This window comes from Barbus barbus (genome assembly GCF_936440315.1).
Source record: "Barbus barbus genome assembly, chromosome: 13".
Classification (NCBI taxonomy): Eukaryota; Metazoa; Chordata; class Actinopteri; order Cypriniformes; family Cyprinidae; genus Barbus; species Barbus barbus.
The window spans coordinates 9,679,730-9,692,148 of NC_136741.1; the positions used below are offsets into that span (position 1 = coordinate 9,679,730).

The window sequence follows — 12,419 nt, forward strand, 5'->3', positions numbered from 1 at the left end:
TTTGCATTGTTCTGATGAAATACACAAGGCCTTCCCTGAAAAAGACGTCATCTGGAGGGGAGCATATGTTGCTCTAAAACCTTACCATTCAGCATTCATAGTGCCATCCAAAACATGCAAGCTGCCCATACCGTATGCACTTATGCACCCCCATACCATCAGAGATGCAGGCTTTTGAACTGAACGCTGATAACATACTGGAAGGTCTCCCTCCTCTTTAGCCCGGAGGACAAGTCATCTGTGATTTGCAACAAGAATGTCAAATTTAGACTCGTCTGACCATAGAACACTTTTCCACTTTGAAACAGTCCATTTTAAATGAGCCTTGGCCCACAGGACAAGACAGCGCTTCTGGACCATGTTCACATATGGCTTCCTTTTTTCATGATAGAGATTTAGTTCGCATCTGCAGATGGCATGGTGGATTGTGTTTACCGACAGTGGTTTTTGGAAGTATTCCTGGGCCCATTTAGTAATGTCAATGACAGAATCATGGCGATGAGTGATGCAGTGTCGTCTGAGGGCCTGAAGACCACGGGCATCCAACAAAGGTCTTCGGCCATGTCCCTAACGCACGGAAATTTCTCCAGTTTCTCTGAATCTTTTGATGATGTTATGCACTGTAGATGATGATATTTGCAAAGACTTTGCAATTAGACGTTGAACATTGTTGAACATTGTTTTTAAAGTATTCCACAATCATTTTACGCACTCTTTCACAGATTGGAGAGCCTCTGCTCATCTTTACTTCAGAGAGACTCTGCCTCTATAAGACATACCTTTTATAGCTAATCATGTTACAAACCTGATGTCAATACCCAGCTATCCCATGACTTTCTTCCTTTTAACATTATGAAGTGCTCACGTACTACTTTTGACCTTCATAAACAGCTGTTTTCACATAAACTAATGAAAGGAGACACATACCTAAACTCAAGTGTCCATTTCAGATGCTGTCACATCCTACAACCTCATAATCTGCAGAGAGAAACTGCCATTCATTCACAGCAAAATACAGATGATGATTAACTTAAGGGCACCATAGAGGATTGTGAAGATATTTCACTGGAGCTTGGTCTTCAATACACTATTTTATGTTATATTTTGTTTTACTTCTTTAAGCATTTATGTTCAATGTCCATAGTCATTCATTAATGTATTCTGCTAATAACTGTTGTTAGAACACTGTCATTTTTGCTACAATTTCACGTCATTAAAAAAAAACAAAAAAAACCTAATTGACACGTTGTTGTTGTTGTTGATGATTTTATGTAAAACTCTAATAGACACTTCATGATATTATAAAACTTGGCAGATAGAGGGGTAAAAAAACAATATTAATACATAATAAATACAAATAATACTAATATTAATTATATTAATATACTAATATTAGTGAAAAACTATCATTAAAAGGTTATTTATAACACCTTTTTATAGCATGGTTCTATATGGAACCCTTTTAAAAAGGTTCTGTTTAGAACTAGAAAGGGTTCTTTGTGGGTTCTGCAAGCCGAAGAACCCTTTTCTGGTACTGTTCAGAAACATTTTTCTTAAGAGTGAATGGTGACGATCAGATCTTGTGTTTGATATCAAATATAGCAAATATATAATGGATTCTCTGAGCTAATATTAGCTGAGTCACCATTTTAAATGTCAACAGTGTTTTTTTTTTTAGTCTTTGGCAAACACTTTAACACCCAGTTTTCTAAGTCACATGTGTCTGGTTTAGATTTAGACCATTGTACTAATGGGTGCGGTACATATGGATTTCTTCTCATTTTAATAGTCAAAATAGCAGAATAAGCATCATAAGAATAGCAGGATACATGTAGAAGATGTCTAAGCTTCCGCACTGTTCCAGCAGGTGGGGTAAACCTACAAGGAGTGCAGTTAGCAGGCTTAGCATTATTATACATTATTTTTCAGGATGAGATCAGTTTGCAGTCTGCATACTGTATGAAATGTCATGCATCATGTTATTTGTATGATTTGAACTTTATGTGAGACTCAGTAGAAGAAAAACTCATACTGATATTTTTTCTGGAGTAGAAGCACTCATGTGCTAGCCCTTGCTATCTTTAACCAATGAATCAGTCAACATTAATTCAATGTCTTCACACACACAAAAAAAAAACAATGGTTGGTTGGTTACAAAATCTCTGGTATGTTTCAGAGCAGTGGGCAGGAGTGTCGTATTTGTATCACAGAGTATAGAAATGTATTTATACTTGCATGTACTGTTCCTTTAAGACCAAGGGATCAGGGTTTGGCGAGGAGTCTACTTGGGTTTGGCTGGTTAGTGTCAACAGTTAGTCCCTGCTGGTAGATTCTATAACTACACCATCATGCATGCAAAAGTATTTTTCTCAAATGATTGCCACTGAAAATTAATGTATTCTGCTCAAGTTAAATTTAGGAATCAATAAATACATTATAAATACACAATTATCTTACAGTAGATGTTTTATTGATGGACTCAAAGGAGTCTGAAATGTGACATTGATTGTTCCACTGGGCTGCAAATGTAGACTAATTAAAAAAAATAAATAAATAAGGACATAAAAGGGTCTTTCTCAAAATAAATACATTTATGGAGCAACATCTGTTTTTGACTTGCTCACAAATCTTATAAACCCGGCTTGTATTAAACACTCAGATCTCATAGTAAAAGCATTACATGAGGCTTTGGGATTTCCTAATAAAATGTCCAACTACCCTTGAAAGCTGGTGGTAGTCGCCTGCCACCTCTACAGGGAGTCAGTGTAGTATAAAGGGCATGGAAGGAAAGATAAAGCGGGATCAAAGAAAGAATGGAACGTGTTAGATCTTTAAATGACTTGAGCTACCCTACCATTTAGTCAGCAAGAGGCCGTGTGACGTGCTGGTAGATTTCTGGTAGAGAGGGTCACAATCCAAAAGAGGGAAGGAACACTCTATTACCCTCTCTTGTATAAACAGACCCTGGCACTGGACTAATACTACATGATCCTGAGAAGGCTTAAAGATTAAGCTGCAGTTAATGACGATATTCAGAGGCATAGTGCTGGGGTAAAACATTTCTCTTTCTTATTGTTTTTTGTTGTAGTTGTTGTTGTTTTTACTGTTAATTGGATTTTGGTACAAGGAGGTATGATGTAGGGCTTAATTTGCTTTGTCATTTACAGTTCCATATTTTAATGTACATGAAATTTAAAATGATATTTCTTTCAATATATACTGCATATTATTATTATTATTATATACAATTTTTTTATTAAATTTAGATGTATTTTAATGTTATGTGCAAATTATTATTTTGTATTTGCTTATTTAAGTTTCTGATCAGACAGTCTGCAATTAAATATTTTTAATAATTGCTAAATTTCAAAATACCATTGCTTTGAATTATTTTTGCAGATTAAAGACAAGTTTCATCATGACAGCCTATAACAAATTGGGAAACATAATATCTCAACAAGTCAGTGGCCACCAAAGGATTTGTCTCAGTGCAAAAGATTAAGTTTTAACAGTATTGGTCAATATAATAATCACAATGAAAAAAGCTGAGTTGGTGAAGAGAAACTCAAGTTCCATGATTTCCCCGACCCAAGAAACATTGACGGAGCAGTCCACTGTCGAAAGTCCACCCGTGTACCTCCGAAAGCTGAAGTGGGCTGCTGTTGCTGTAGGATGTGATGTCCGTCTGAGGGTATCTGTGGGAGGCAACCCGAGACCCACACTGCACTGGTACCATAATGACGACCCTTTGATAAATGATCATGAGGATTACGACGGATTGTGGATACGAGATTGTAAGCAAGATGATGGAGGTCTCTACACCTGTGTGGCTGTTAATCACCTGGGTGAAGCTAGGACCAGTGCTATCCTTGCTGTGCTGGACCTTGGAGAAGGTAAGATGCACTGTATAGTGTGCCTGAGAGTAAATACAAAACCTTGCAGAAGAAAACAAAAAAGATTTCCCAAGTCTGCTTTAAGCCAGCTTGACTATGTGGTCTGAATGTTAATGAAAGATAAATTTCCCTTAATGTGATGGGGGAGGAATTACCCTTTCTTGACTCTCTTGGTATGATGTACAGCATATAATGGCTTTATTGCTTTCAGTGGTTCTGAACACTGTCAGAAAAAAACTGTACCTTTAGGAGTACAACAGCTTAAAGGGAAAACATTGTACCTTATCTACTTTGTCTAAATTGAGCATATTAGTACCTTAGAGTAGCAACATGTGCCATTAAGGTACTGATATGTACCTTTAAATAAGGTACAAAGATGGCCCTTTTAGGGATAGTTCTCCCAAAAAATTAAAATTCTATCATTAATTACCCAACCTCATGTTGTTCTAAAACCCATAAGACCTTCATTCATGAATGAAGATCTTACGGGTTTGGAACGGCATGAGGGTGAGTAATTAATGAAAGATTTGTCATTTTTTGCGTGAAATATCCCTTTAAGGGTACTGGCCCAGTGACAAGCTGTTGTCTCCCTAAAAGTACAATTTGAAACATTTTTGTCTAAGACTGTATAACAATATGTTTCCATTGTTTAAACAATGTACATTGGTCAATATGAATTATCATTCTTAATAAATTATTTAAACATTTACTAATTATAGTTTTAAAATCAGAAGTAGATGCGTTAATAATATTAGTAAATGCACTGTGAACCACATGAACAAAAAAGGAATAATTATATTATTATACACATGATAACATTTAAAAATAATAAATACATTGAAAAAAAAATACTGCTCATTGTTAGTTTGTTATCTATAAAACTAATGCTAATGTATGGGACTTTATTGTAAAGTGTTACACCAGAAAGGGTTATTTTATTCTTTTTGAATAACAGGGGTACACTGTGTAAACTTCAATGCTTCCAAAACAATTTAAGTCCCACTTCTGCGAGTTATTGCTGTTCTGAATCTAAAATACTCAAGAGCCACACCAACTACAACACAGTCAATGGCTATGACTACGCAGGGTCATCAGCTGTCAGAACACTCAGCACCTCTCACTCTTTCTCTTTTAGGCACTGTGTATCTCGTATTTACAGCCTGGAATGTGCCAGAGCTCCAGTTACAGATTTACTGTTACTCTGTCAAACATCATTCTCAATTATAGATGTGGCTGTGTTGGACTGATGCCTGTGTTTTTATTTAGACCCACAATGACAACAAATCTGAACAAGAGTTAAGGAATTACAAAGCATCATTGATCCACTCAGAAATTTATTTCCCATTTAGTGAATGAAATGTTGCTAAATGAAAATCACAGTGAATAATTTCCTGGCTTAACTAACAAAATAATTATTGACTTTATATGACAACTAATAAAGGGGATCAAAGAATGTCTTAAAGTAGCTGGAGAAGCCCACCTGAAGGAGAATAAATAGGATAAACATATGAATATGAGATTATTATTTTTTTCCATAATTTTGTTGTGAATTTTATAGATAGAGCGAAGAGCTATGCTTTAGAGCTGTGCCAAAAACTGAATATGCCTTCATGGTAATCTGATGGTATTAGTGAAAGGCAGAGTGTGAGAGAGGTTCTCGCAGGGTTTATAATACCACTCAAAATAGACCACTGGACTCTCCCAACAACATCAGTGAGTTCTGAGTTTAGTAAGAGAAACTTACCCAGACAAAAGGGAGAAATTTACCCACTTTATGGGAAAAATATAAGCTTAATTTTTGTGGTCTAGGGATAATGAGAGCATCATACTGGAAGCCATGATAAGTCAAAAGTTGACTGATCAGAGGAATGCTCCGAGTAATGTGAGGAGGGGAACTGTTGGTCCTTGGAAGGAGAAAGAACAAGGTGAGTTAGGTTTGTACAAGATTCTGAATCTGTGGCAGTAGTAATTTAGATGTGGTATATATCAGGAGTTCGCTCTGATTAGGTTTGTAAAACCAAAGTATGTTGATCAAGCTCGAAAACTGGATATATCACACAACATTTATGGAAAAAAAGCATGGTTTTGGCATATTTGACACTTTTTTTTGACGGTGTGGGTTGAGGGGTCAGTGGGGCACACAAGACTGATGTGTAAGTCTCCATTTGCCTCCCTACTTGATCCCAAATCCAGCTTGTGACATTTAATTTGATAGCTTCATCCTTGCATCTGCCTCTGTCAGTTCCAGTATTCTATAAGTCAGTGGATAAATCCATGGAACAGTAACTAATATTAAAGTTTACATGAATTGATGTGACAAGCTCAGTTTTCGGTAGCACTTTACAATAAGGTTCATTAGTTAACATTAGTTTACAACATTAGTAAACATGAACTAAGAATGAACAATACTTCTACAGCGTTTATTAATCTTAGTTAATGTTAATTTCAGCATTTACTAATGCATTATTAAAATCACAAATTGTGTTTGTTAACATTAGTTAAGGCACTGTGAACAACTGCATTTTCATTAACTAACATTAACAAAGATTAATAACTAGTGTAATAAATGCATTGTTCATGGTTTGTTCATGTTAGTTAATACATTAACTAATGTTAACAAATGACAATTTATTGTAAAGTGTTACCCAGTTTTCTTCAATGTGCAGACATATTTAGATTAAACAGGAAGTTAGGATGAGATTTATCAAAGAGCTCATGCTTTTTTTAGTTTGTCACAACCCAACAAAGCGGGACTTGACAGTTTGTTATAGATACAGTTGTGATAAAAAAAAAATAAGCCTAATCCCCTTTTAGATTTAATATGAAACAATAACATTTCTGTAGAGGGCCCTCACATATAATACCAAAGTATGTTTTGAGTTTGAGTTGTGGAAAAATTTATTTAAATACAAAATACTGCCTGCAAAAATGTATTTAAATACAAACGAAGAGTTCAGATGCAAAAGCCATCTGAAATTATCCTCAAAAATTAGCATTTTTATCAGGCTTCTATGTTTAGGTTCAGTAATTTTACTCTAATGTCAATGTATAGGTCCTTTTCTATACAATTAAAATGAAATAACTGAACATAAATATAGGAGCTTGATAAAAATGCTCATTTTAGAAGAAAAGTTCAGATGGCAACTTAGAGGCTTTTGCATCTGAACTATACAGTATTTTGCATTTTGAAAATGCCTAAAATACATGTGAAAACTGGCCATCCAGCGAAGTACCACTATTAAGGCTTGTTCGCACCAAGAATGATATAAAGATAACTTTATTAGTGTATCCTAAGCATGTGCTGCAGTTATCCCTGTAAATGTTCAAGCTTTATAACACAGGATTGATTTTAATTGGCTGTCAATGTTTTTATCATTCATCAGTAGGATAAAATTGCTCTGAAAGTGATTTGAACAATATCATGTTTTTGTGCCATTATTGTTATAGTTGTGGTGTGAACTCTGCTATTTGTTTAGATTTAAAACTGTTTTTTAGAACTATATCTGGTCCCACTTTATATTAGGTTGCCTTAACTACTATGCACTTCAGAAAATAAATACAGTTTACTTATTGTGTTTATATTGTATTGTAAAACACTTCTGCTGCTATTGAGGTGGGATACGGGTATGTTTAGGGACAGGTTTGGTAGGTTTAAGGGTGGGTTAAGGTGTAAAGCTGATGATACATGAGGCAAATTTTTGAGCAATTTTGCTGGCAATGTTTTTTGAGCAATGTTGCTTGGGCACTTTCCCATTGAGAATAGGTAACAAATTTCAATCTGGATACTTTAGATCAGTCATGGGCCCTGTGTCTCACCTTGTTGCCTGTTGATTGCAACATTGCCCCAAACTTTGCCCATGTATCATCAGCTTTACACTTTATCCCACCCTTAAATCATCTGTATCATCAGCCTAAGCGATGTGTCAACAGTGTAATTATAAATGTAATTACAGAAATTAGTTACAGATGCAATTGCATTAAGGTATTTTTTAAATATAAGTACAATGTAAAAACACGCATGTACACAATAAGTTCATTGTATCTTATGATTAATTTAAATGTAAGTACATAGTAATTAAGGCCACTTAGTGTAAGGTGCCCTATAAACCTGCCCTATAGTAAACCCTTTAGCTTTATTATTATCGTTATATAGTTTGTATCGAGGCGCGTGCAAAGAAAACACATCTCTCACTTTGTTACTCATTTATCCGTTTTTTAAACTCTCCAACGGGCCAACAAGTCCTATCAACTAAAACCTGCATTGATATATTTGCATACTACAATATATAAACGATATAGAAAATGCTCAGTGTCACGTTCCCTCTCGGGATACAAGGAGCGCGGAGACGTGGAGGTATAAATAATCCCTTTTATTGAACACACACAATGAAACGAGGAGCTTGGGGAGAGACGAACATCAATGACGTTAAGACCGGACACAGGGGCTAGGAAACACAGGGCTTATAAACACAGGGAAATTAACGAGGAAGAACAGAAACAGGTGAGGGCTAATCAAACGCAGGGCTGGGGACGCATGAACTACTAATTAACTAATCAACAGGAACGAGGATGGCCAAATAGAGACACGAGAGGAGGGGAAACACAAGACAAGGACTGACATTACTCCCCCCTCCGGAAGGCATGTCCTCACGCCTAACACCATCCAATATGGAGGGGGGGTGGGCGCTCTGGAGGCCATGGCGGTTCAGGGGACTCGGGAGGCCAGGGCGGGTCAGGGGACTCGGGAAGCCACGGCGGGTCAGGGGACTCGGGAAGCCACGGCGGGTCAGGGGACTCGGGAGGCCAGGGCGGGTCAGGGGACTCGGGAGGCCAGGGCGGGTCAGGGGACTCGGGAAGCCACGGCCTATTTTTTTCGGGCCCGAGGGGTTCTGTGGCCTTGGCCCTTGGCCCGGCCACACAGGCTGTGACCCTCTTACCCCCCCCAAAAATTTTCTTGGGAAGCTCCCCCCTGGGAGCCACAGAGGAGCGGGCTCTGTCGGGCGCTCTTGCAGCGCGGACTCTGTCGGGCGCTCGGGAGGCGCGGAGCTGGACGGAACCAGCGCGGACTCTGTCGGGCGCTCGGGAGGCGCGGAGCTGGACGGAACCAGCGGGGACGAAGGAGAGCTGGGCGGAACCAGCGGAGACGAAGGTGGGCTGGACGGAGCCAGCGGGACCTCAGGAGGGCTGGACGGAGCCAGCGGGAACTCAGGAGGGCTGGACGGAGCCAGCGGGAACTCAGGAGGGCTGGACGGAGCCAGCGGGAACTCAGGAGGGCTGGACGGAGCCAGCGGGAACTCAGGAGGGCTGGACGGAGTCAGCGGGAACTCAGGAGGGCACCTGCGAGGAGCAGGCACTGGAGGGCACCTGCGAGGAGCAGGCACTGGAGGGCACTTGCGAGGAGCAGGCACTGGAGTCCAAGACATTCCTTCATAAATTACCAGAGTTCCCACCGGTACCTGAGCTTCCTCCCTCGGCGGCTTGGGATGAGCCGAAGTCGGCGGCGGAACCATCTTCGCCGTGTACGGCGGCTTCCACTTCCCCGTGGGCGGAACGTTCATCGCCTTCTTCGGCGATCTCCTCTTCCTCATGGGCTGTGGGTTTGGGCGAGCGGCGAATGGCGAATGGCGACCCGTTCTCCCCAATACTACAGGCCAGGAAAAGCAGCGAAAGGCAGCCCAACACCCCACGCACAACGGGAAGGGGCGAGCCGCGAACGGCGGCGTGATCCCCCGCGAACGACGGGAACAAGCTCTATCATCGCGGAGGGAGCGGGGGAAAAAGGCGCAAACAAAAACTTTTCAAAACGGAAAATAAAACGGGAGAAAAGGAGCACCGCTTACTTTGTGAGGTCCGGTCTTCTGTCACGTTCCCTCTCGGGATACAAGGAGCGCGGAGACGTGGAGGTATCAATAATCCTTTTTATTGAACACACACACAATGAGACGAGGAGCTTGGGGAGAGACGAACATCAATGACGTTAAGACCGGACACAGGGGCTAGGAAACACAGGGCTTATAAACACAGGGAAATTAACGAGGAAGAACAGAAACAGGTGAGGGCTAATCAAACGCAGGGCTGGGGACACATGAACTACTAATTAACTAATCAACAGGAACGAGGATGGCCAAATAGAGACACGAGAGGAGGGGAAACACAAGACAAGGGCTGCTTCTCAATTCTTATTTGTGCATCCTCATTTCCTTTCCTTGCGTCCTTTCCTCGCATCTTAGCTCCACCCCTTCAGGATACGAGGGAAGAATGCACATAAAAGACGCGAGGATGGAGGAATTGAATCAAGTGAAATGATATATCCTCGCTCCCTTTAGCATCACTTTAGAGCGTCATCAGCTGCGCAAAATGGATCTGCCCTTATGTTGTTAAAGTTTGTTTTTTAAGACTTTCAAAATAAACATTAATAAAGCAAGATGCCCTGTTGAAATATATGACATGTATGGTTTATTTAAATTGCAAAGGTAAAATATAAATTAAAAATTATTACAACAGATGAGAAGGGGGAGGAGAATTTACACGTGCGTCAGGTTTTTCGATGAAAAAGACTTCCGCATAGGATACACCTGTGTATCCTCGCTCATAGCTCCTTTGGAAGGCTCCTCACTCCTCGTTCCTCGCCTCCTCACGGTGCAATTAGAGAATTGAGATGTCCTTCAAGATGGCTAAGCTCGATCGGTTTCCGGGTCATAGGATGGAGGACGGAGGAGTGAGGAAGCGAGGAGGGATATTGAGAAGCACCCAAGGACTGACACTCAGTTGTTCACACTTTATATAATTACCAACATATAGCTATATTGTCATATCACCCAGCCATAGCAAGCAGTGATGGTTAAAGTTTAATAAATACAACTGACTAGCCAGTTGATAAATCAAAATCTGACCAAAATAAAATAAAAAAACTATCAAGTCTGACTAGCTAGCTCTAATGCCCAGTGCTAATGATAATGTTATTTTCCCTTTTCTAGGAAATAGATAATTTTGATACCCAACATTTCTGAGTTGTGCAGGCCATTTCCCCTTTCTAGAAATAGATCATTTTGATACCCTACATTTCTGAGCTGTGCAGGCCATAAACTTTAAACACGGAGAAAGCAGTTGCTGCTTTTAGGGAGGAAAGGGAAGTGGTGTGTGGCCAAGTATAGTGACCCATACTCGGAATTTGTATTCTGCATTTAACCCATCCAAGTGTACACACAGTAGTGAACTTACACCTGGAGCAGTGGGCAGCCAATACTGCGGCGCCCGGGGAGCAGTTGGGGGTTCGGTGCCTTGCTCAAGGGTCTCACCTCAGTCGTGGTATTGAGGGTAGAGAGATATTCACTCCTACAGTCCACCTACAGTCCCTGCCGGACCTGAGACTCGAACCCACGACCTTCGGGTTACAAGTCCAACTCTCTATCAATTAGGCCACGACTGCCCTAATTGATAGAGAGCACTGGAGAGAACTGCATATAGAACTGCAATAACTATTTCAAACATCTTGTATGTTTTATGCAAAGTAGCATGTATTTAAAAGAAAATAAAGAATTGTCAAGCTGACTATATAAATAGCTCTGTGAATGTTTATATGATTGTCAATGAATTGGACATTTTACTCAAAATTAGTTATCATCAAGATTTTGGCTTTAATAAAATTTCCCCAAGAAACGTGGGGTCATCCATGATTCTTTCCAACTGCAAAGCACCTGAATGTGTATCCATTATTATTAATGCGCAAACAAACCGTTTCTCGACACTGTTCAGTTTATTCATGTAGTTGTCAAAATGAATGTACAGTGAGTGTTTTATAATGGATTCTCACTGAAAACGTGTTTTTGTTTGTGAGGATCAGTGGTGTTTATGTACATATTTGCATCAGACGCTCCAAACACAGACATGATTGCTTGTTCTGACAGGGTAACTCTTCACTGATTACGTCAACTGATTACTTCAGATCACGGAGTACGTTTTTGATTTGTATTTTGGTGTGTTTAATGATTCTGAATGTATATATATAGTAGTTTATATGCAGTCCTTTGGCATCTCCCTGTGGTCTTGTTTGGCATGGCAAGTTGACTTGTGCGGTGAGTTACAGTATAATTGAGCTTTACATACTTTTTAGTAAAGAATATCTGCAGTGACATTTTTGCAAAGTATGTTTGCAAGAAAAAAAAAAAGAACGCTGAATGTTTAAATCTGTCTTGAATTGGTTTTATTAAAAAAATAATTACATGGAACTGAAAAATGATAAATGTCACGTTGACTGGAGCACGGAAACAAGGAGATTCAGGAGATAATATTCACAAAGTCTTTAATGGAAATCAAAAGCCATGGAACACAGGAACAAGGAGACATCGAATGACATCTATATAACAGCTGACACCAGACTCAGGGAAACACAGGGCTTATAATAGGATAATTAAAGACACAAGGCTGGGGACTAATATACTAATATCCAAAACGGGGACGGGAACAGGAACTAACCAAAAATGGGCACAAGAGGGAGGGAAACACACAGAACACATGGACACAAGT

The 12,419-nt window shown here is 39.7% G+C and overlaps 1 protein-coding gene across 1 annotated transcript in view; it reads left to right on the forward strand.

The window, feature by feature from the left end:
• Positions 1-2,912: 2,912 nt before the first annotated feature.
• LOC306879179 (striated muscle preferentially expressed protein kinase-like) overlaps positions 2,913-12,419 on the forward strand; it is a 68,962-nt gene continuing 59,455 nt past the window's right edge. The window contains exons 1-2 of the mRNA XM_079431980.1: positions 2,913-3,051; positions 3,400-3,893. Coding sequence (XP_079288106.1) covers positions 3,536-3,893 — 358 coding nt within the window. The 5' untranslated portion in view covers positions 2,913-3,051; positions 3,400-3,535. The remainder of the gene's footprint in view (positions 3,052-3,399; positions 3,894-12,419) is intronic.